The 25,851-nt window shown below is 39.7% G+C and overlaps 2 protein-coding genes across 3 annotated transcripts; both read left to right on the top strand.

Annotated features, from left to right (window-relative positions):
• The first annotated feature begins 265 nt into the window (after window positions 1–265).
• LOC130211022 (claudin-8-like) lies at window positions 266–1,544 on the top strand. The gene has a single exon (XM_056441607.1). The coding sequence runs from the start codon at window positions 266–268 to the stop codon at window positions 1,355–1,357; it is 1,092 nt and encodes a 363-aa protein (XP_056297582.1). The 3' UTR covers window positions 1,358–1,544.
• Window positions 1,545–3,938: 2,394 nt separating this feature from the next.
• On the top strand, window positions 3,939–24,144 carry LOC130211103 (glutamate receptor ionotropic, kainate 1). 2 transcript variants are annotated; one of them, XM_056441725.1, is made up of 16 exons: window positions 3,939–4,250; window positions 12,818–12,985; window positions 13,123–13,380; window positions 14,999–15,180; window positions 15,665–15,718; window positions 16,114–16,287; window positions 16,852–16,995; window positions 19,327–19,434; window positions 19,970–20,011; window positions 20,323–20,436; window positions 20,522–20,725; window positions 20,827–21,050; window positions 21,677–21,795; window positions 22,041–22,258; window positions 22,741–22,966; window positions 23,102–24,144. In XM_056441725.1, the coding sequence occupies exons 1-16, from the start codon at window positions 4,166–4,168 to the stop codon at window positions 23,389–23,391; spliced, it is 2,610 nt and encodes an 869-aa protein (XP_056297700.1). In that variant the 5' UTR covers window positions 3,939–4,165; the 3' UTR covers window positions 23,392–24,144. The 2 variants fall into 2 exon arrangements, with proteins under 2 accessions (XP_056297700.1, XP_056297701.1); XM_056441726.1 differs by lacking the exon at window positions 19,970–20,011.
• Window positions 24,145–25,851: the final 1,707 nt, after the last annotated feature.

Here is a 25,851-nt window from a genome sequence, read left to right as displayed (position 1 = left end):
AGCCAGAGGAACCATAAACACAAAATAAGCAAAGGTTCTTTACACCCCCATTGCCCTGAGCCAACCAGGTGACAGCAAAGCCTCTTTCCCATAACAAACCACCTCTTACACCATAACAACTGCATCAGATGCGAAGATCGACGCTGCCTTGGACACATCTCTGACTCAGACGCTGAGCTATTTTACTAAAGCATCAGAATTTATCGTCTGCGCAAGATAACCTTATTTCTAATTTGGACACAGCTGATTTCTTGAAGGCTGCATAATGGTTCATGGCGTTTCAGAGATAGCCGCAATATGTGTTGGCCTGATTGGGCTGATCGGGGCGGCGGCTACGACAGGGATGCCCATGTGGAAGGTGACAGCTTTCATTGGGGAAAACATCATTGTGATGGAAACCCGCTTGGAGGGCTTGTGGATGAACTGCTACAGACAAGCCAACATCAGGATGCAATGTAAGATCTATGACTCCCTGCTGTTTCTGCCCCCGGACTTACAGGCAGCCAGAGGTCTGATGTGCTGTTCTCTGGCCCTCTCGGGTCTGGGGCTCCTTGTGGCTCTAGCAGGAATGCGTTGTACATCCTGTATTCAGGATAATGATCGGGCTAAGACCATTATCCTGATGGTTGCAGGTGGTATGCAGTTTGGGGCCTGTATCTGTGTCTTTATCCCCGTGTCGTGGACAGGTCATGTCATCATTAGAGATTTTTACAATCCTTTGCTAATTGATGCCCAGAGGAGGGAGCTAGGAGAGGCTCTCTACATCGGCTGGATGACCGGCGCCTTCCTTTTTGCATCTGCCATGTTGTTTGTCTGTCGCCGTATACCCTCAGACAAAGGCTCATTCGACGTGTACCACCAAGCCAACTTGCTCAGTTACAAGCCAGCACCCAGAAAGCCATTTCTAATGAGGTATCATCCCATCTCAAGTGTTTCCAGCCTCCAGTCTACATTGTACCCTCCGTCTCTGCAGAGCCAACGCTATGTTGGACAACAACTTGCGACGCCACTTCAAAACATTCCGCAATTTATGACAAATGATGAAGCACTAATCAACCGTCCTGTTGTCTACAACTCAGGTCTGCCAGAAAATGCATCATTGGTATATCAAGGAAGCATGGCTCACCACTCCTCAATGCGGAGCTCTAACCATGTTGGACGCCTGTATACACCAGACAACTCTTTTTACAGAAGCCCAAACGCTACGCCGTATTCACAGGCCTTTATCGGTAATCCTGCGGCATCCTACCAGTCCAGTTATCATCCGGTTCCACACACTCCTGTTTTCATAGGATATAAAGCATCAAGAATTCAACCGGGACCTTACGGTGAGAGCAGTGCTGGTGTATACATATAAACAAAGATTGTGAGTTCGTTTTTATTGCTGCTTAAACATTAAAGACACACACACAGTACTATGCTTTTACAAGTTAATTTAAACTTCTGTGCACTTTTGTCAGAATTAAGGTACAATTATATGTATTCTGCTTATATTATAATTATCTTGATGCCCAGAGTATATTGTTTCTAGCATGCACACCCTTTTTTGTAATTTGTATTTGTGATATTGTATACTTCTCAAAATAGAGATTTATGGAATAAATGTATGGAACATTGTAGCCATATCTTTTGCATAATTTGAACCATCGATTTATAATGTTTTTAAATGTTCTGTTGTTATCATTGTATGTGTTTGTGTTTCAATGCATTCATTATTTTAGTTTTTTAAAGGTATTTTACTGTTGTGATGTCATTGTAACTATGATTGAATGATTACAGGTGGAGTTCAATTTAGGGTTAGGGGTTAGTGGCTTTGAACAGGCTTTGTGTGGAATTTATGTTTCCGTAAGGAGCAGCAGTTTTATAAATATGTCCAGATGAGGTCAATTCCATAGTCTATTTAAACCCTTTGATGGACTGGCAACCTGTTAAAAACGGTTCCCTGCATAGTGTCCATGTTTGCTGCTAGGATGAGCGATATGTATTGCAGGATAGAAATATGTCGGAATGTCATAGATAAAATATTTTGTAAATGTTAAGAACAAAATAAATGTCACTAAATATCTCGTGGTAGTTGTATAGATGTTATTTTAAATATGTTGTGTAACAGTCCTACTGTACTCAAAGTCGATTTATTTTTAACTGTTTCTGTCAAAATATATTTTTGTAAACAGCGAGACAACTTGAATGGGTAGTCACAGACACAGAGGAGTGCGAATGAACCGTTTTAATGTATAGAAATCTGCTTCGGGTCAACACCAGCAAACACTCCATGTGCTGTGATTATTGCTTGATAAAAGCGATACTTATGGCGGTTATAGTTAACACCAAACTAATCTTCAATATTGTCATTAGTCACCACAAGAGGGCATCAGACAATGTGATGAGTGTCCTACACCCTGGGCAGCTCTCTTTTACTTGTACATGTCCAGTGGAGACTTCAAAATTCTACTGCATGTTTTGCCAATTGAGGATGTTCTTGCACTAAGTGTGTAAAATAGAAAATATTTTTTTTTCTCAACTATGAGCTAATTTCTGGGGAATTAAATAGCAGGGACTGATATTACACTAATCCCCAATACCCATAACACACCTGTGATGCTTCTGCCTTTGCTTTGGGAGCAGTGGTTTTGAGCATCACCACAATTTGCTGATTGGTGCAGATGAGCAACCAAGAGAACTTTACAGTCCATCCCAAACCGCTCAAGTGGGTTAAGGTACCATGAACATTTTACTTTACTTTACGATGAGACCGCGTCAGATACACATTTGAGGTAGTTAATGTTCAAGGGGGCACCACAGACCATCTGAAGATTAGAATTTCGTTTCTATCAGGACTGGAGCAAAGATGTAATCGTTCCTCGATGTAGCAAAGCAAAGACGTTGTCGAGGTCGAATGTTGCCAGATTTGAAGTTAATCTTCAGGATGTATCCATGTTTACCGATTAGCAGCTTGGTTTTGCCCTCAATTGAGCTCCTGCACGGGAGGGACGCTCAGCTGTGTCAAGTCAGCCAAGGACAGGAAGAGCAAAGCCGGAAACGAGGCATGTTCCATTTCAAAATAAAATCATTCAAATGAAGGGATATTCATTGACCAATGGGAAACAACAATAATGGTATATTTATGTGACTAAAGGCTTTGAGATAGAATGATAAACAACAGATGTTGAGTTGAATATGGGAATTAGGTACAGGCAGGGAAAGGTATGGATAATGTAAGATTGATTTAATTAATACAAATAAATATATATGCACAGCACTGGAAAGGCTTAAGTGTAAAATGTCTTCAATAAACAAATAAGAAACAAACTGCAATATGCATTGTGAAATTATCGATAATCACTGAGATATTAATCTGGAGTGTGATCTGCAGAAAAATTGTATTTGATGCTTGGATTTTTTTATCTCACACATTTAATGGCAGACATATATGCAGCCTATTCCTCTTTAGATATGTTCAATTTATTTTTGCCAAGTCAACTAGTGCTGGGTGATTAGGAGAACATCAATTATGGCAATATATTTTTACCAAATGCCTCAATATTGTGACACTATAGCATGGTTTTACAAAAAAAGATATAATCAATTATCAGTAATGTGGATATAATAACAAAGTTAACAAATCCCTTTACTGTAAAGCAGCCTGCAAAACCAGGAAAAGAAAACATTTACAGCTTAATTTTTTTCAAGATCTAAGACAATTATCTTGTCTTATATCACAATATATTTTAAATATTGTGATATTGCCAGGCCTAAATTCTAATTTTATTTTGAAAGTGATAATCAGAAATGTCAATTCGTATTCATGCAGCTTTACAGGAGGAGCCCAGTGCACGGTCCTCCTCCTTAGTTGCAGCCTACAATTCAAGTGTGCACCAGAAAAAAAAGATAAGAGGGATGTGTGGAGAGTGAATATGGGAAGCAAAACCTTACTGGCACATTAAGGATTTTAGAATGGAAAAACTGGAGTTCTTTTGAACAGTGGCAGCTGCAGGTGGAGTGTGTATTTTTGTTGTTGTCTCTTCTCACAATGTGTGAGGGATGGATGTGGGTCAGTTGTCAGTATATGTGTGTTATGGATACAAGGACTGGCAAGTTATCACCATGAATTACCGAGGGCAGAACAACTGGTATCAATGTTAAATTCGACTCTGGAGAGAGGACCATGGCGAAAAGGAAGGGACCATTATTTTCACTGCTGTACTTTATAGGAGAGTTCTGGCTCACTTCGCAGCAGGTCCTGAGAATTGGTAAGTAGAACATTTGTTAGAGTTTTCTTTAATGTCATTACTTTTTGTTCATCTAAGTACTGCCACTATATGCTTTGATCCATATTCAATGATATGATTAAAATACCTTGGTTGAGGGCCATTTCGGTACTCTAACTTTCTTTATGGATGTAGTGAAAAAATAAGATACGTTTTGTGGAATTATCATATGTTATTTCCAATATCTCAGAGGAGTGTTGCTTCTCTCTAAAGATGACCAAATACATATAGTATTTAATTAGACAGCCAGGGTAATAAATGCAGAAATCATACACGTGGATATCATGCAAGCATATCTATTCATAGCAATTGTGCATCACAGGTGTTGGGGGTAAGTTGATGGGAGCAGGATAACCTTTCAGTTCTGGCAATATCAACCAAAACATGAAATAAAGAATCACTTTGTTAAGGATACATTTGCGATGCGTTTTAGTTGTATGTGTTGCTCTGTGACGATAATACTCTTGTCACTGGATGATGCAATTATATTATCAGCAACCTGTAACAACCCTAATGTACATAAAGGTGCGTGCCATATGTTATTCAACATTAATCTTTTATTGGCGGTTAATCGGAAAAAAAAGAAATCCTTTTGGAGACTTATTATCTCATTGTGACAATTTGTACAGTATCATTATACAGTTAGTTTGATAGATTTTTTTTCACGAGGTATGTCCACTGAGGACAGAATGCTAGCTAGTCCACATAAAACATCTCTATTGATTGTCATACAAACCTTGTTAATCCACTAATGTTGGCTAAGTCTTGATTCCTCCATGTTGACAGGCAGGTCAGAGGCAGATGAGTGATTAAGTTGGCCTATGACTTCATCTAAAAGGATGCACTGTTGGCATAATGATATACTTGGCGCTGAGGAATGTGAAATGGATACAGAGTGAGAGTCGAGGGTGAAACTGAGGCTCTCTTCTACAAACAACAAACAATCAAAGTGAATTAGACTTAGTGCATATGTATAATGATGCACAATGACACCTATGACTGCGGATCTGTGTCCAAAGTTGTCTGTGAAGCCTTTGAGAGATGACAAGACCTCTGTTTCACGAGTAATTAGACAAACAGAGATCTTGCTTCAACTATTCTCCTTTGATTCCTGATGTAACTTTGTGACAATGAGCTGGTGTTTGCTGGCAAATTAATGGGCTCTGCTCCTTTCCCATTGGTTATCCTCCATTTCTCTAGTGGGTAAGAAGATTACATTGCAAAAAATATATTTTTTAATTCAGGCTTTAGGACTTTATGCTATGTTCAAGGCCCAGGGCACATTTTTTAAAATTCTTTCAACTTGTGCGGTTACATAACTTTGAAGGCCAATAGGCCAGTACCACCTCCCTGTTCTAACAGTCCCGATCTGTTCTCCATATTGTTAATCTCTCTAAATCATCTATCACTCTCCGAGGCCACCTAATCTTTGTCATTCTCTTCATGACCCGCACACATCATAATCTCTCCCATATGGTGTGTGGCTTCGTTCAATTAACAATTCTCTGTCTTGGCAAATGCTGCCATCAGATTGTGACTGGCTTCCACTCTTTTCACTGGGGTGGGTAAGAATGATAAATCTTCTCCCACAAGCCCTTAAACAACTAACAATAATCTCCTTCATACAGAAAGTCTCTTCCTCAAATATGGTACTAAGGCAGCGACCAAATCTCATCGTTGGGGAGAGCACAGAAACAGCAGCGTGTGGCTCGGCTCCACTCTATCGTGCTGTTTGTTAAAGTGCTGATTCCTAAATCAGGTGGATTTGATACAGATTATTCAACATGATTTGTATTCTTTCAGTCTAAATGTGTTGTTGTTGGGTCGCAAGCAGCTACCCTATAAACAGAGAAACCTCAGTGTTCCACATCAAACGAAGATATTAGACTGGTTAGGACCTCCTCATTCATTCACAGTCTGGCATGAGCCCAGGTTGGAGTGGTGGTGGTGGTGTTGTTGAGGTGGGGGTTGGGAGTCTCACTGGGAACCAGCCCAGGATGGGGAGAAGGCAGAGAGCAAAACACTACATCATTGTGTTCCTCTGCCATAAAAGACTCTCATTTATGTGATAATTGCAGAGTCACAGCATCACAGATTAGAATCAGGGCCTAAATATTAGATCCTTAATATTAACCTCCTACTTTTGATTTCTGGATTAAAAAAGGTCCACCCAGCTGCCTAAACCTGAACCCTGTTATTTATCTTTCTCTGAGCTCTGGAGGAAGGAACAGACGTTCGTTAAAAGCAAAACCTCAGGCTTTATCAGCATTTGCCTGCAGCACGAGCAGAATATTTTGTTTGTGTGACCTCCTAGCATGCATTACCCCACAGCATTGTCTGGCCTATTAAAGATGAGACAGAAGCTCAGTGATCCTGAAAATTATATTGCAAACTAATTAACAGTAGCTATAGCAACATTTCCTTTGCAATAATTATAAAGCCCTGATCAGAAATAGTGAACTGCAATTACAAGAAATATGTTTTCATTGGAAGCGAAGTTGGGCATATGCAGGTATATAGATATTATATTATTGAGGACTGTGATTGGATGATCGCATTCTTCTTCAACAATGCACACTACAGTGTTTCTCAAGACAAAACATGTCTAGTAATTTCTGCTCCTACATTATAGTTTTACCTGCACCTCTGCACCTACAAGCTTAAACTTGTATTTACTAAAGTATAAATGATCCCAAAAACCTCCAACCTTTCTTGTGCAATTGTTTATTTGCTTGCTAATATCCTTCTAAGTGAGAGCATTGATCCATGTGTCATCTGCAAACAGAAAGTGTGAAAAGGTTATACCCTATTGTCTCTGCATCAGCATTGAAAACCAATTCCGTTGACAGTATTAGTTTTTTTAACTCCATGAAAAGTGCAGCACTGCGCCATGATCCTTTGACACATTTCTAGAGTTACAGTAAAAAAGTGTCCAGACAAGCTACAAACCTTGTATTCAGGCAGGATTGTTTACAGCCCACAGCATCATGGCAGGATACAATTATCAACGTAAAAGCTACACCACTCCGAGTTCCCTCCAGATGTTGGAGCTCCTAACCCTCATGATCATAGATGAGGGACAGAACATAAATAGACGGGTCTATGAAGAGCTTTGCATTTCAGCCTTCCGGCAAAGCTCCTAATATACCATCGGCTCGGCTCCATCTTGTCCACAACTGTCTCATACAGCGCCTTCATTGAATCGCCTCAAAACCCAGAGGATACTTGAACTCCCAGCCTGGGGGCAGTTACTTACTCCCAACCCGGATGGAACACCATTTTTTTCACGGCAGGAAACCATGGCCTCAGACTTGAAAGGACTGACTCATCCCAAAAAACACATCATTACAAAACACAAAGAGAATTAGTGACAAGGGACACCAAATGCCAACTCCAACTGGAAATGTTTTAGACTTTGTGCTGAGTATAGGACACAGCTCTCACTTCAAGGAACTAACAGCTCATAGAAACAACCACGGAGGTTGGACACGGTTGTATGCCATCTCCAAGTCAAAAAAACACATGTGGACTGGATTGGAAACAACTCACAGGACTCCTCCAACAGCCCCAGGAGGATAAAGAGCTGCTCCGCTTCCACTGGATGACTGTTTACGGCCAGGACGCAATCTGCATTGCTCCGGCTGGATCTGAGGTTTGACAATTGGTCAAAGCCTCCTTTACGCACCATAGAATACACTTTCCTGGAGACGCTGAGCAGTGTAACACCCGATAATTGGAGCGCACTGTCTGGTACCTCTTTCTAAACATGGCAACCACCAACCCAGTGTGCCACTCCACAGCACTGTCCCCAAACTCCACTTGAAACTGAAGATGTGGTCAGCCAAGACAGCTTCACAATGTCCAGAGCCTTCAGCATCTCAGAGCAAATCTCATCCACCCCCTGGCGCCGTGCCACTGAAGAGCTTTTTGACTACCTCAGCCAGGTCTGCCATGGATGTAGATTTTCTCCCGAGTTTTCCTTGAGTCTCTGCCTTCTCGACGGTGGACGTGTTGGTCGGGTTTGAGAGCTCCTCAAAGTATTGGCCCAGCCAAGCCACAAAGGGCTCCTTCTTTATTCAATGATTTTAATTGTCCTTATGCAACACGGGGATGCACAACAAAATTCCGTTGTAGGCCATTTGTAACACAACAAACACATTATAAACAAATCAAAAACAAAAACAGCAGTATACATTTGTGTGTGTATTTGTTTTATTTGCCTCATAAGGAATATAAACAGCAGCAAACAATTTTTTTTATCTGGACAGATAATATGTCCGAAATCCAATTCCAATATGGAAAAGATTGTCCATCAACCTGCACTCCGCCTGTCAAGTGCAGCTTGATCTGGGATCAACGATGAAGCCAGAAAGATATGGGATCAACAGTCATCTCTTGTTTATTTTATTAATTTTATTTTCCTGCGGACAGCCAGGAGCATGCTGGGCAGTGGAGTTGCCTCGGGTTCTACCTGTTAGCTTTGCTTCCATCTCGGTTCTCCTCCCTCTCCTCCCTGGGGTAGTTTGCTGATGTTTCTTAAAGTTTCGCTGGTTGGTCGGCCGTGGGCGGTGATCGTCTCAAAGACCACTCTCAAAGCTTCTTTTTTAGATGGTCTTGAATGTATTGTGTCATATGCTATGAGTGATTAAACGCAAAACCCCCAAAATAAACGTAAAACAAAAAAAATCTAGCAAAATTCATCGGAGGTACAAAGTGTACATGTGCCGCTGTTGCCATAGCAATCATTACAACCTCCTTCTCAGATTGCTTCAACAATAAGCACAGATTACCTTCACACTACACTTGCACTCAGACTGCATGTCCCTAGCCTCCCTCGGGATGCACAACATATATACTTTTAACAGATGTGGGAATTGAAGACCTCGTGGACAGGAGCTTCAAAGCTGGTATTTTAGCCCCATGTCTGGGCCCGGCCACCAGATGTTGGTCAACGAGCTTCCCTCCCAGGTCTAGCTCCAGTAGGTACGACTCAATCATACCTAATCTGAGAACGCCCTGAAACGATTGTAGGATTTTTAAATTCAATAAAGTGAAAACTCTGCATCGCTTTAATTGTGCGGGTATCTCTTCTCACACAAAAGGAGATGTCTGCCTGAACGGTAGAGGAACTCACATAATGCTGCTCTGGAAATCAATGTTGACTCAATCTCATTGGTTCATAAATGTTAAAGCCTGAGGGAGAGACTAAATTAATTATTTTTCTGCCGATATGTTCAGAATGTTTTGTAGGGTCTTTTAATAAAAAAATGCACATGAGCGATAAGACTGATGATTTCCACTCTCAGTTTTCAACCACATGTAGCCTATAAGCTTTATTGTAAATCAATTTTTTCAGAGACTGTGTGGACTATTGTTTCTGCTTCCCTCCATATGTCTGGAAGGTTGATGGTGGTCATGGGCGTGATTATATTTACTTTAGTTCTCTGTTGCACAATAACCAAGCTAACAGATGGATCGGTCATGTCCTGGTCCAGTGTAAACTCATCTCAGGTGTGTTAATAATGTGTTGTCTAAAGAGATCAGCTACTTTAAACACTATCAATATTTTTTAGTCTTTTGCTGATGTTTACCAGCACTGATTGCTTAGACCAGTGCTTTTCATGCTGAGCTGCAGACCATCTGCAAACACACAAATTGAAGGTCGGTTCTCAGGTAGTGAGGAGAGATACATGTGTTTTCTTTCATCATAGGTAGCAGCTTTTCCAGAGTGGATGCTGCCAGCTGCTAATAGGTTTGTTTTTATTTATGTTTATTAATCATATAGACCTACTTTAGGATTGCCAATGAGGTTACAGTAATTTCTTTCTGATGGAGGCGGTAAATGAATGGCCTGGTATGGCAAATCAATATATTATTAAAAGCTACTCATAAATGCTGAATTTATAAGATCACTTTTTTCATTTGTAGTGAGTCTCACATTTAGCTTTTTCATTTTTCACAGTTTGTCCATGTAATAGACTTTGCCGATACATATTTTAGCTTTTGCATCGGAGATGGATGCATGCAATGAGTGTGATTAGAGATCAGCTACGAAAATGTAAATCAGAAAATGTAAATAGCAGCAGATATTTTTTCCTTTCACACGAACTGCACCATCCATTTTTAAAGCCCTGTTTTAAGTATGTGGAAAACAAAATGGTCGATTGGAAATGATGCTGTGATGCTGGTCGAAACCATGTTTATTTCTATTTGTACATTCAAAACACATCAAAGATCAAAGATTTCCTTGGCACATTTTTTGATTTGGGAATAAAAATTCCATATTTCCGTGAAAAGAGTGAAGGACTTTAATGGGACCTAGCAGCTGCTCAGTAAGGCTTGGTAATCATCACGAGGATTGGCTCTTTCAAGCATGCTTTTAGTGACCATGGAAGTCCAGACAAGGCTTTCTCAGTTTGGGGTTTGAAGCTATGCTACACCAAAGAAAAAGGTCCTTCACAATCCAGATCTCAAGGGGAGATTTTTAAAGGCCCTTTCACCTTCCAAATCAATCACAATTTTGCAGGCAAGTCTTCAAACACTGTTAGAGAGTGCAATGACATATAGAGCCATTTAGCCTCAGTATTGAAGGGGGGTCATTTGCAAACTATTGTAGCGTCAAAATGGTATCTTCACAATTTGTGTTCATATATGATTTGTCCTACATCAAAACATTCAAATGTTAATATCTGATTTGTTTCAGGATAAATACAAAAACTGAATAACCCAGTTGAACTGCACTCATGAATGTGAACGCGGTGAGAACAAACATTTAACATTAAATGTATTACTTGAGAAATCCTATCACTCAAGACACAGATGTTTCAAATATTTTACATTTGAAAGGCTTGGGTGAAATCAACGTGCAGGGGCATTTTCAGCAAGGATAAGAACTGAATCTCACACAAGTCTGCATCCCTATCTGCAGGTGGTGACAATCCAGTGACAATCCAATGTTTTTCTGGCCTTAATCCTAATGCTCTTTATGCTGCGCTTTATGTAACCAAAATGTTAAACATTGTATGATGAGCTTGGGCCCGGCTCAATATACAGTATTTGCATATTGCCAGCCATGGCATGCTAGAGCCGTCCGCTTTCTGGAGCAGCGCAGTGGATTAAAAGAGTTGGACGGTTTTGAGAATGATCCCCTCAACTCTGACACACACAGCTAGCTGAACATGATTGTATTTAAAAGAGAAATGTATCTTGAAAATAAATGTTGACAGTTGAGGATCAGGTTTCCACATTGGCACGATGAACTTGGTTGTGCTCTGAAAAGCACTCCCTCGTGCTATCTTCAGGTGCAAGTTGGTACTTAAAATAATGACGATAGAGAAAAACATGACAAGAAAATCCCTCTTGCACGGCTGATGATTATGTTTCAGCAAATATACAAAGTGCAGTATTTACATGAGAGGAGTGGATGATGTTGATGTTAATCCAGTGCAACCTACTAGTCCTTCTTCTGTTACACTGTGATAGAATAAAGGAAAATGAACCAGCTTCTCTAAAAGCAGTGACACCTTGGAGGCATTTATTAAATAATATAACAGTTAAAGCAATGTTGGATTATTACAGACTGACCACCAAATTTGATAGTAAAAATTATATTTCGTCCTATCAAAGTGGCAGCGACAAATCACAGGACTTCAACGTCACATGTGTTGTCATGGGATTAATGAACCCTCCACATCTTCAAAATGTTTCACATTTCACACAAACATCCACATAAAAGAGAAGTCAGTCCAGAAACTAATCAGTTAATAAGAAACAGGTGGAGAAGAAAACATAATTTATTTAGAAAGTAAAGTTTTGCACATAAGAATTTCACGAACCGATTATACTTGTATAAAAGGGGATGTGACAATAAAAACTTGAAACTTGAAACTTGAAATTGAAGTATTAGGGTTTTAATGGAAGACAGCCTTTCCTAGCAACAGCGTTTTGGCAGCCTGAACAGAACAGAAAAACGTCTCACAGTAAATTACATTATGTTTTGCGTCCTCACTATATGATATGAATCACAAGCATGAATATGATTTCATTGAAGGTGATTGTTGTCTAAAGCAGTACATTTAAAAATATTGGAAATATGACTGTGAGGCAAATGAGTGCAGCGGTTTGAATAACAGTTGCAAAGGAAAGGAGAGGGCAGAAAAAGATGACATTGTATGTTATTAAATGTCTGCCAAGATAATGTTTTACTGAATATGTTAAGTCCCTACATAGATTAGCTATGAAACTGGTGGATAATGAACAGATGGTGAAACATGTCTACCTCGCCAAATCATCGCGCATGGCGAAATTCAGACCATTAAAATAGGATGAAGTCAGTAAAGGTCAAGCTTTTCTCTGAATGAGATTAAAATCCTGTCACCTCAACCAGATCCCTAAGTAGCATCATGCGGTCGAAGTAACATAGAACATCGGGCCACATTATGCAACGGTCAGAATGAAGTTGTCATTCGATCAATAGTTTCTCTGGTATGACTTTGGTGTGATCTGGTTGTTATACTGTCTCACCACCACTGTTTCTTCTCTTCCTCCAGGAGGCATCTTTGAGACGCTTGAGAATGAGCCGATTAGTGTTGAAGAACTGGCCTTTAAATTTGCTGTAACCAACATAAACAGGAACCGGACCTTAATGCCAAACACCACATTGACCTATGACATCCAGAGGATAAACCTATATGACAGTTTTGAGGCCTCAAGAAGAGGTAAGGGTGATCTCATTTAATTCTGGAAGCTCTCTGTGTTGAATAATTAATTGAAGTGATTGTTTATCATGACACAAGTGTCTCTCCTTTTGGTCATTTGTTATTTTCTCTCTTCACTTTCTGTTTCATTACTTCAGCCTGTGACCAGCTGGCTTTGGGCGTCGGGGCCGTATTTGGCCCCTCTCACAGCTCATCCGTCAGTGCGGTGCAGTCTATTTGTAACGCCCTGGAAGTCCCTCACATCCAGACACGTTGGAAACACCCATCAGTGGACAACAAAGACAGCTTCTTCATTAACCTCTATCCGGAATACACCTCCATAAGCAGAGCTGTGCTGGACATAGTGCAGTACTACAAGTGGAAGACGGTCACTGTTGTCTATGAGGATGCAACTGGTGAGTAAAAACCAGTAAAGCAGTGAAACACTTCAGAAGCCAAATATGTCCAAATATGTGACAATGTTAGTGTATTCACAACAATTCGGGAATTTATTGTTGTTTTTATGCACATGTACATGTTTGTGTAGAGCTGATTGCATCATGTAGTATTGACCTGAACGCTAAAGTGTCTGTTGGTGGGAGGCAGAAGGGACCCCCACTGTTGCAGTAAAGCTGGTGTTGTTGTTAATTATACATGGAGGAATCTGACTTGAACAATATTAGCTTCAACAAGTCCTGGCCACAAAATCTCATGGGAGCTGTAGGTGTTGAATGACAAAAAAAGATAGTGTTTAATACAGCACAACACTATAGTTTAACCAACATCAGCATCATCGACAACCATCATCCCACATCAAATGTGTGTTGTGTAAGATCACCTCGCTTATCACTTTCTACATCCTATCACAACTACACCACCTTCAGCAGCTCCATTCACAGAATCTAAGCACACAACAACAGACTGTCACACTAACCTGAGCGTGCTAATCCTTCTGGGAAACACTTTCAAAATTCAGTGAATTACAGGCTAGCTTTGGAAAGTGTTTAATGGATTGCGTGCAACATTTTTTGTGTGACGATAATATATTTTATATAATGTACATTTGTTGGTATTCATTTTGACAGGACTCAACAGTAAAGCCTTTTTGTCAGGTGGACATGATGACAATTGAAGAGTGTAATCAACAGTGCTCACCGCTCTCTCGTGGTCACAGTGAAGAACTGCGTCATCAAATTAGCCAAATTAGCGACAATGTAGGGAAAAAAAGTGTTAAACCACTTTCAAAATACAGTGATGACGCTGAAGCAATACATTACAAAAATGACCTAACTGAAATGATTGTTAATTGTTGTGCCCAGTTAGAGACTTAAACCCTCTACTACGCTTCAATTATTTTCTGCTAAGAAAATGTGTTTATAAGAAGAACAATGGAAATAGCAAACCATGGAAGTGTGGGTAAGATAATAAGTTCTACTAATAAATTCAGCTGGGTTTTTATGGTGTTTTCTGTCCATATTCTCAGATAAATGGTTGTGAACTGTCATACAAGATACAACAATGATAAACCTGTTCCCATGCCATGAAGCTTTAAATGTGTTCCAATTGCTATAACCAATGGGTTATGTTATGTTGTGGAACGCTGACAATATAATCTAGCATTAGATTGCAAGATTCAGAATTGTATCCAATCTTGCGAAATTGACATGTTTTAAATCGATGAAAAAGGGGAACCCTTTTTTTATATCGTCCGACAGAGATACTGGATAAATAATAAGGATAACAGGATCATTGTTTGTTGGAATATCTTTTTGCTTATTGTCTCCAGAATAAACACCTTAACTGTGAAACTAAATGCATGTAGATTTAGACTGTAACGTGCATTTACTCAAGCAGATACCATGAAACCAAAACACTCAAACACAATCCAAATGATCATGTATTAATTACATAGCCTTTATTCCACTACATCATAAATAACCTTTTTTTATTTAGAGTAAAATGACTCCATAGGGTGGGTGTGTTGTAAATGGGATTGTTGAGCCTAATTATTGCCTTGTTGGCTTTTAATTTAAGGACTGATTCGTTTGCAAGAGCTGATCAAAGCTCCATCCAGATACAGCATTAAAATCAAGATCCGCCAGCTGCCAACGGGAAGTAAAGATGCCCGTCCTCTGTTGAAAGAGATGAAGAAGGGGAAGGAGTTCTACGTCATCTTTGACTGCTCGTACCAAACGTCAGCCGATGTTCTCAAGCAGGTGAATGACAAACATCTCGCAGCATGTAGCCTACACTAGGCAAAGGTCATTGCCCTCAGGATCTATTTAATAATTTGACACCCAAAGTGTAAGGTTGTATCAGAACTTCAATTTGAATCTTTCAGTGAAGAGCAGTCTGAATTTTTTTGAGTTTTTCTGCATTGCTTTTGGTTTAATATTTACTCGTGCAAGTTTAGTCTTCTTCTATCACCTTCAGAAATCCTATGATTATTGCCAAATCGGAGCAGAGCCTTTTGAGCCAGACTTTAAGAAAAACAAGATAGATTGGAAACACTACACTACTATGAGCAACTCACTTGGATAGTTCTTAATGCAAACCATGCTAACAGTACTAAATGAGGCAATTTGTAAAATATTTGGTTTGTAATTTGAAAGAGTCTCTTGGTAACAGATGTGGTCGGAATAGTTTGTAAACTGGCTGCTTGGAGAGAAATGTGAATGTATTCTCTCTTATTCTGCTTAGATCTTGTCCATGGGGATGATGACTGAATATTACCACTTCTTCTTCACTACATTGGTGAGAATTCTCTTTTCGAGCCACATTTCTGCATCTCAAGAACAAAAAGATTGTTTTTTATTTATTTCTGTGCAAAGGAACTTTGACTTTTTTAGTTTTTCTCAGAAACAGTAATTAAATACCTTGTTCATGTGCATATAATAACACTGAGCCATTGAATAGAGTGTCCCTCTATTCTACGCATGCTGATCCCTGCATATTCACCTTGTGATTATGCAAAGATTATGCAGATGAACCTAAACATCTGTGGTTTGTTTTCCAAAAACATTGTTGGATGTTTTCATTGCCCTTGGTGTAATTCCATAGCAAATTGTCCCTTTACCCTTGCTGAATAACGTTTGTATATGTTTTAAGGATCACATTAATTCTACACTGATGATGTTGAACTACTACAGGACCTGTTCTCCCTCGACCTGGAGCCGTACCGCTACAGTGGGGTCAACATGACGGGGTTCAGACTGCTTAACATAGACAGTCCACAGGTGGCCTCGGTGGTAGAGAGGTGGGCCATGGAGCGACTGCAGTCTCCATCCAAAGCAGAGACTGGAATGATGGAGGGGATGATGACAGTAAGCGACTTTACTTTCTGCGTTTCATTCCGCATGCCAAAGGCCCACCATGTGCAGGAGCTTTGTCTCTCATCCAAACGATGTCCTCTCTAATGGTATTGGAATTGTTCATCCAGCCTACTGTAAGAAACTTGCTCAAAAAGTAAAATAATGAGTTTATTCTGTGAAAACCTAAACATTAAATGGAAAATCACTGGACAGTCTGAGCCTGTCAGCTGAGGAAGGTTGGAAACAATCTGTTTGTCTTTAGCCAAGTTGATTTCTGTATCAACAACGATCTAATAACATCCAGACATAATCACCAGGAGATAAAGCAGTCCACCATGTTGCTCTCTGATTGTGTGCATTGTGTGAGAGGTATTTTGAATACAATTGCTCACCACATTGGGCTTATTGTTGCTGGTTGTGTGTTCTGCTTGATTGCTTTCCGTGCAGTTTGCAAAACCGGCGCTGCTTTTAAAAACCACAAGTGCTGTGCGTGTACAGTACAGCAACACTCGTTATGTTATAAGTGCATTAATGAATCCCTGCTGATGGATGCTGACGGCCATGTTTCTCTTTCAGACAGAAGCAGCTCTGATGTACGATGCCGTCAACATGGTGGCTGCTGCCTCGCAACGGGCCTCCCAAATCACTGTCAGCTCCCTCCAGTGCCACCGACATAAACCCTGGCGCTTTGGATCACGCTTTATGAGCATGCTCAAAGACGTGAGTTTGGTTTATGAATGTGTGACACTAGCCCTTCTTCTTCCATCCATCCATCCATCCATCCATTTCAAAGCCAATTTAATTTCGCTGGCTGCAGGAGCCGACACAATAGAGTTAGAAGTTATGATGTCATAAAAAAAGGAGCGTGAATATTCAGATGAATAATTTAAGATTAGATTAGATTAGATTTTACATGATGTCTCTCTGGAGATAGGGATTGACGCCATGTTCCATATGTTGGGGGTTTCTTAGATAAGTGCGTTTTCAGAAGGCTACTGATACTAGTGTAACTTTGTATAAAGGGTACTCAATAAAAACTGGATTAGATAATAAGATAATGACAAACAAGATTCCTTAAACTTCCCTTAATACTCCTTCTAAAATATATTTGTTCTAGATTCTCAGTTTGAAGTTTGAAAGATGCCATTGTAAAGTATCCTGTAGAGTAGATTTTAGGTCATTAAAACTCAAATAGAAAAAAATATTCATTTGCAAGTGCAGACAGAATAATGAGGTGCACAGGAAATGTCAAATAGTCCGGAGAGCAGTATGTGACTAAATTAACTTTTCAAGTGTAAAGCCTGAGCCGATATTGGCTGTCATTAGACTTGTGATCCATATCTTTGCATAAACATAATGTGAGGCAGGTGTGTGGTAGGTGGAGCGTGGGGGAAGTGCTGGAGGGTTTCAGACGTAGAAGGTCTGAAATGTCTGGAGATGGGAACAGGGGAACAGGGGCACAGGGGACATATTGAAATGGATGTTATTAACTGGTAGGAACCACAACAATTTGTTTTAATTCATGTTTTACTGTATCAAGAACTTTGAAACGTTCTTGATTTATGTCTGCACTATATTACCACACAATAATAATGTAACATGGACAACAATCAAAACACTGTGTTGGATTACTTACACACTACTGATATTATCGTCTCAGATTGTATTTTATAACTATGACTGATAAAAGTTTCTGTTTAGAGGCTGAAAGAACAAGATGATGAAACATAAGGCTCGGCGTTATTCAGCATCTTTTAATACACCTGTAATTGATTTCTAACAAAAAAACCTTCAGGTGAATATACAGAGAGAGTCCAATTAATTTTGAGAATAAAAAAAAATAAAAATAAAAATGGTGTAGCAGAGCAATTAACCAGATGATTAGATTGCGCAATATGTGAGGGACAGTTCACCCAAAGACCAAATAAAATGTTTCCCTCATACCTCAGTCAGAAGTCATTTATTCATTCAGAGAGTTTCGATATGATTTGAGGTGATTTAAAGCTTTTGCTAGTACCATGTGTTCAGTGGCATTTGGTTTGTGTAACTCTAAGTGCCCCCAATAATGTCTAGTTCTTAATGCACACACACCGCCGTGAGCCTCTACACATGTCCTTTAAAGATAAGTGAGACAGCTCTACTCTCACATACCGGCTTTATTTCCCAAATGTATTTGGCTATTATTATTATCGCTTTCTGTTCTTTGGAAAAAGCTAACAGCGACGTCTATTATTAAACATAACTTACATTATTCCTGTTATGCTTGCTCTCAATAATCCACAGGCCATCAGGAATCAGTTTTCTCAGAACTACTTTCTTCTTCTAAACCTTTTATGTTCGGGCCGAACGAAGAAACTGCTCACAACAAATTGTAGACTATCAGTCATAAATACCCAGTTTGTCAGTGATTATACGTAAAATGAGGGAGCAGCAGAATGTTTCTGTTTTCATCAATCTATGAATATATTAATTTTCATTTAGATGCAATGCACCTTCTGTCATAGGAACATGGAGAGGTTTGATATAGACTTTCCGTCATGTGGTGAAATGCTCTTTTAATTTCATTACCTGTGATTCACAGCAAGACAAAAATGAAATTTTGAAATATCATCGGCTTGACATTAGCAAATCTACAGAAGGTGCATTGCTTTCTTCCCATAAAACAATGAGCTCTCTGCACCAGTGCAAAAATAGAGAGACAGCTCATTTTTCTAAGCCCGAGGAACAGAGATTTAACCTGACTGTTATTCAGCTGAGCTCACTTCATTATTAACTGTATTCAAATATCTCTGAGCTCTGCTGCCCACCCGCTGCTCTCCACTCAGACAGAAGCCATGCCTGCCTGCTCCTTTTACATCATGTGCAGCATGTTATATACTGAGAGATACTTCTTATTTCCATTTAAGATTCAGCCAATGCAAAAATGTCCATTAAAATGCAGTTAGCCTCTGTCAATGTTCTTCGCTTAATGTAGCACTCATCAATTATTCATATTTTGAAAAATGTTTTCATTTCATTTTTATTTTTTGTTCTGCACTGTTTTTACCACAGGCACAATGGAACGGCTTGACGGGACAAATAGTTATAAACAAGACCGACGGCCTGAGGAAAGAATTTGATTTAGATGTCATCAGCCTCAAGGAAGATGGCTTGGAGAAGGTGAACTATCAGACCCATGTTTATATTGTACATGCTGCTGTTGTAGCAGAGCTCAACCGAGTCGAGAGAATAGACAAACAGAGCAGAGCGACTGGTGTTCATTGCGAATTCCCTTTTCCCTCTAAAATTGCAGAAATATGTCTTGTCTATAAAACAGTATAAAGTGTTTTGAAATCTGGTGCACTAATTATACCCGGAAAGGGAACTTTTTGAACTGCTTTAACACAGCTCCTGCAAATAGTTGTAGCTGTCCTTTTTAAGGTCAAAGGTTTGTGGATATTTCTTTGTACACTTTGACAATGCTCCTCATAATTTTGGCAGGTCATGAACTGGCCTCTGCACTACAAATAAATTAAAACAGTTGGAAGTAAAGATTGAATTGAATTGATTGGTCAGAAATAAGAGCTGTGATCAGAAGAGTTATTGTTTTCGACATTTGTCTTTCTTTTTGTATTCCACCACCATCGTTTACTTTTTTCCATTTAAGTTCAGAGCTCTCTGATTAAAATGCTTTTTTCTTTAATATTTCTGCAAGACTATCGCGGGCAACAACCGCCTGAATAAAGTGTGGAAGAAGGTCTGTACTTTAGTTGCCCTGGAAGGCTAAAGGAATATTGTCTCTATTTATTAGTTTACTCAATGTGCTGCCCTCTGTGATGTCTCCCTTAAAAAATGGTTTAGGTACTGGGTTCAAGTTGTATATGTGTTTATATTCTTTTATTCTTTTCCTACCCCACACTCTAATCTCTATCACTGTAAGTTGTGTGCTTCTTCCTACTTGTTTCTTTTCCCTTCTTTGCATTCCTTATTGTGATACTGTCATGGTGATTTGGACAGGGCAACTATGGATCTTTGAGTGTGGTTATTTTAATATTTTAAAACTTACAGATTGGCGTGTGGAACTCCCAAACAGGCCTTAACTTAACAGAAAGCAACAAGGACTCATCCACAAATGTGACTGACTCGATGGCTAACAGGACCCTCATTGTCACAACTATTCTGGTATGAAACAAAGTCATTATCAGGCAGCATTTGATCAGGAATGTGCTGGTGAAACTAATGAAGTCTGATATGCACCTTGTTCCAGGAAAATCCATATGTCATGTATAAGAAATCTGATAAGCCCCTGTATGGAAATGATCGCTTTGAGGGCTACTGCCTGGACCTGCTCAAAGAGCTCTCCAACATTTTGGGCTTCTCCTGTGAGGTAAAGCTGGTGTCCGATGGCAAATATGGAGCTCAGAATGACAAGGGGGAGTGGAATGGCATGGTGCGAGAACTTATTGATCACGTGAGTGCCAATCAATATTATATGTCAGAGAATATCCGAGCAATCCACGGTATAATCCGTCGTGAACTGAAATTCTGCATGATGTTTTTGTTCTGTATCAGGTGGCAGACCTTGCCGTGGCACCTCTCACTATCACATATGTGAGGGAAAAGGTGATAGATTTCTCCAAGCCCTTCATGACCCTGGGGATCAGCATCCTCTACCACAAACCCAATGGCACCAATCCAGGAGTGTTCTCCTTCCTCAACCCACTGTCTCCTGATATCTGGATGTATGTGCTCCTGGCCTGCCTCGGTGTCAGCTGCGTTCTGTTTGTTATTGCCAGGTAAAAACATAAAGCGTATGTGTACAAAATGCCTATCTATTGCTCCAGATAGAATTACCTTTATATATTTGTTGTAGTTGGTTAAACTTTAGGTTAGCTAGGTGTTCGCTAAAAGCAACATTTCACTTTGGTTGAACATGTTATAGGCCATTTGGATTCATTTATAGTCAAGAAATACCTAAAGTTTGGTGGCACACTGCTAGAGTAACTCACCACAATCATGTGTCTCTGTCCTTAGTCAGAATTTAGTAAGAATGTTATGATGTAAGTCTTTAAGATGAGTTGAAAAATAGAGATAATGCAGGTAGAGGTGATTAAATATCAGCTGTTGCCAAAGCCCTACATTTGGTGTCATTATCATTACATTACATTCAATTTCATTTCGCTGATGCTTTTATCCAAAGCGACTTACCATCATATACCATAGACACAGCCACGGGGAGCAATTCAGTTATAGGTGTCTTGCTCATGGACACAACGACGAGGCCGTGAGCCAAGAGGCAACAGCTGATATTGAACCATTCCTCTGATTGAAAGACGGACCTGCTAACCACTGACCCACTGTTGCCCATTATCGAGTAATGGTATTATATTTACGTCAATAATTGTGAACTATTTGTCTTCAGGTTTACTCCTTATGAGTGGTACAACCCTCACCCTTGCAACCCAGACTCAGATGTGGTTGAAAACAACTTCACTCTAATAAACAGTGTCTGGTTTGGAGTTGGTGCACTTATGCAGCAAGGTATTGGCCCACTACACTGCAATTATTATAGTGTTATGTCACAATGCTGTGTCGATACCTGGAAGTAGTTTCCCTTCTGTAGCGCACCTTCGACCATCCCCTTGGAAATGTTTGTGGTGTGCCTGAAAAAATAATATAGAGATTTTCAGTGTTGTGGCTATGTTGTGTTACATAATGTATCTTTATTGCATCGTAATGTGTTTGTTTGTAGAGTTCATAATGCACTCTGCATTGTTATCTTACAGGATCCGAACTGATGCCTAAAGCCCTCTCCACAAGGATAGTGGGTGGAATATGGTGGTTCTTTACATTGATCATAATCTCCTCTTATACTGCCAATTTGGCTGCCTTCCTCACTGTGGAGAGAATGGACTCACCAATCGACTCAGCAGATGACTTGGCCAAGCAAACCAAAATAGAGTATGGGGCTGTCAGAGACGGCTCCACCATGACCTTTTTCAAGGTAATCTCCTTTCCACTGAACAGTAATTGGGAAAGTAACTGCACATCAATGGATGGAGGGATGCAAACAAGAGCATATGTTTTAATAAACCTGGCTTGTTAGCCTTAGTCCTAAATCCTAAGTCATGACAGTAACATGGTTAAGGGTTAGTGTATTTAACATATCCTCATACAAGCAGATTTCTAAAAGACTATGGACATTTTTTCCACAAACAATTCTAGGTTTAATGTTTTGTATGTACCAGTTCATCTGAATGGCCAGAGAACATTTAATGTATTAAATATTTTGCACACCCTTGTCACATCCAATCTCCTGCCATGCAGCAGCAGATAGTCTTCTTTCATTTGAAATATTAGAAACAAGCCACTGACCGTGTATCAATATCATCTGTTTTGTGTAAACCTCTGGGTTTTTGTTTGTTGTTTGTTGTGCTGACTATCAATGTGTATTGTTTTAAACTTCCATTAATCCTGATTCAACAGAAATCTAAGATCTCAATTTATGAGAAAATGTGGGCATTCATGAGCAGGAGAAAAAACACGGCTTTGGTGAAAAACAACCGGGAGGGGATTCAGAGGGTTCTCACCACGGACTTCGCTCTTCTGATGGAGTCAACCAGCATTGAGTACATCAGTCAGCGTAACTGCAATCTCACACAGATTGGAGGCTTGATAGACTCAAAAGGCTATGGAGTGGGAACCCCGATTGGTAAGAGAGATGAATAACAAACTACACCGAGACAAAGATAAACCATAAATACTACGTATCTGTCGACTGAACAGCAAACCCAGAGATTATGATGCTGTTAATGACAGTAATGATATTTTTGTTATCCTGCTGTAGGCTCCCCTTACAGAGACAAGATCACCATCGCCATCTTGCAGCTTCAGGAAGAAGGAAAGCTGCACATGATGAAGGAGAAATGGTGGAGAGGGAATGGCTGTCCAGAGGAGGACAGCAAAGAGGCCAGTGCTCTGGGTGTGGAGAACATAGGAGGAATCTTTATTGTCCTAGCAGCTGGACTAGTCCTCTCCGTTTTTGTTGCAATCGGAGAGTTTATTTACAAATCCAGAAAAAACTTGGACATTGAGGAGGTGAGTGTTGGTCAGTGTGAATGGCACAACAAGTATTAACACACCAGAGGACTCAATCGACGACCGTTATGAGCCGTACGACACATTCCCGTTGTCATTGTTGTCTTCAGAGGACAACAGTAAGCACTGGGCCAACACAACAGTGAAGTCTGAATGTGTTGAACTGCATTGTAACAATCAAAAAAATATATACTTTTTATTGTAAAATGTAGAGGGTTTCAGTTGTTTTGACATAGAGCACAGGAACAATTTAGTCTGAATTGGAAGAATACATTTGAAACCGTTCTTATGATGACAGATGGTTGTTGACTTCGGACATCTTGAATCTTGACCTTCCTGGCCTTGCTGTTTTTTTGCAAAAAACTGTATCATTTGTTGTGTTGAGAAACACATTATAATTTCATACCATGGGTAAGTGATGGTAAGTGTTACTTTTTGAGCCATGTTTGTCATGTTCGTTTCAACAGCTTCAGTAGGCTTGAAAGTATTCTGTTATAAAATGTTAAAATTTTCATATTTATAGCGCACAGAAACTTTGACATAACAGTACTTCTTCTGACCGCTTTTGTATGTACTCATGTAAGGGAGGTGGTTTCCACGTTTCTGAATGAGTGTTCCCACAATGTTGTATTCAAGTTGCTTGACACTCAGGCCATTCGTTGCTTATTGTCTATACTTTTTGTGTTGCTTTTGTATCAAATGAAGTTCATAAACGCATGTATATGTTTCGTCATGTTGGAATTGTTTCAGAATGACTAAAGTTCTGAGAGAACATTAAACCCGTTAACTTTTCATTTCTGGTTGTTTTGGTGTTGATTGCTCCCTCCTCTGCATGGACAACATTTTACTTTCCTGGATGGAGAAGTTATGTAATTGTGATAATTGTTATCACGACTCCCATTTTGAATATTTGCTCATTTTGATACTTTTGAGTTTTTTAAAATCATTTGTTTTAACTGTTTCTAGGGAACAATTTTCATGAGACACTTCACAGTCTCATGCTATCAAAGAATAGGGGTTATTCAATTCAGGGAAAAAAAGGAAAAAGGGGGAGGGAGAGAGGAGGAGGAGGAAGGAGGAACAGAGAGAGGCAGAGTAATGTCATACAGAGGACAGACAGAAGAGATGTAATGGTTAAAACAGATGATGGTCAGATGTGAATCTTTTATGACATAGGCATAAGATATTCACGATAGGCATATCCATCAGGCATGGGGCATGGGGAGTGGAGGAGGAGTGGGGAGGCAGCGGACGTCAACAGGACGATCAGAGAGTCTCAACAGGACGGATCGAGTCGGCAGATTATGTCCAGATCCGATAGGTCTCATAGATATGGGATGACCCTGAGTCTGAAAAAGGGAGTAAAGGAAAGGGGAGAAAGAGTTGAGGACGAGAGAAGATGAGATGAAAATTCAAAAGAAGGAAAAAAAAGAGATAGGAGAGGAAAAAAGCAAAACCAAAGCGTCAGCTATAAGCCTATAGCATAATATCAGCTGGACCAGGCTGGACTGATTGAACCTGAACTATAAGCTCTATCAAAGAGGAAGGTCTTAAAGTCTACTCTTAAACGAGTGTCTGTGTCTGTCTCTGACCTGATTGGCTGCTTCCTATAAAGAGAACTTGAGAACTTGGGCCTCAAAGGCTCATTCTGCTTTAAACTTCTTAAAAACTTTCTGTGGTTAAGACTCTAGGCATTTTAGCTCTCTAGTGAGGCAATAGTCATGTAAATAGACAACAAGATAAGATATGATGGAGCATCACCAATCGAGCCTTATTAGAGAAGAAGAGAAGAATGATAAGTGATTTTACTTTTTACTGGGAGAGAGCAGCTAGTGCAGGAGTGATGTGATCGTTTTTCTTAGTTTAGTGAGAACACGAGCGCAGCGTCTGGAAAGCAGAGATCAGCTGAGTGGACCTAAGGATTTTCTTAGCAGCCCTGCTATAATTGTAATGAGTAATCAAGTAAAGAAGCGGTGAACCAATGAATTTGCATAACAGATTTCAAGAAGTGCATGAGCCTGATTTTTGAAGATTTTTAAATTGGAATAGATGAAAGATTTGCAGTTGTGAGTTTTGGGGACACAAAAGATCAACCAAGAGCAACAAAGAAGCAAAGATACGTGGGGTTATGTGTTGGATTGATCTACAGAATCCACTACACCAGATAATTAATCTCTCTCTGAGAATCTCTGATCTATTAAGTACTTGGTTTTCTTTGAGTTTACATCAGGTTTAACATTGTCATCCATTTTTTTTTTATGTCTTTAGACATGCTTGAATTTTTTATGGTTGTTTGCTCTTGGTTTTATCGATAAATATAATTGAGTTGAGTGTCATCTGCATATGAAAGTTTGTGGAGTGTTTCCTGATATGATAATAAAAAGCAAATATAATAAAGGTAAAAAATTGGTCCAAGCACACAGAACCTTGTGGAACTCCGTGATTAACGTTGGTGGTTATCGGCATAGTTTACAAATACAAACTGAGATCGATCTGATA

This window comes from Pseudoliparis swirei, chromosome 20 (genome assembly GCF_029220125.1).
Source record: "Pseudoliparis swirei isolate HS2019 ecotype Mariana Trench chromosome 20, NWPU_hadal_v1, whole genome shotgun sequence".
Classification (NCBI taxonomy): Eukaryota; Metazoa; Chordata; class Actinopteri; order Perciformes; family Liparidae; genus Pseudoliparis; species Pseudoliparis swirei.
This window is presented reverse-complemented; position numbering and strand designations above follow the sequence as displayed.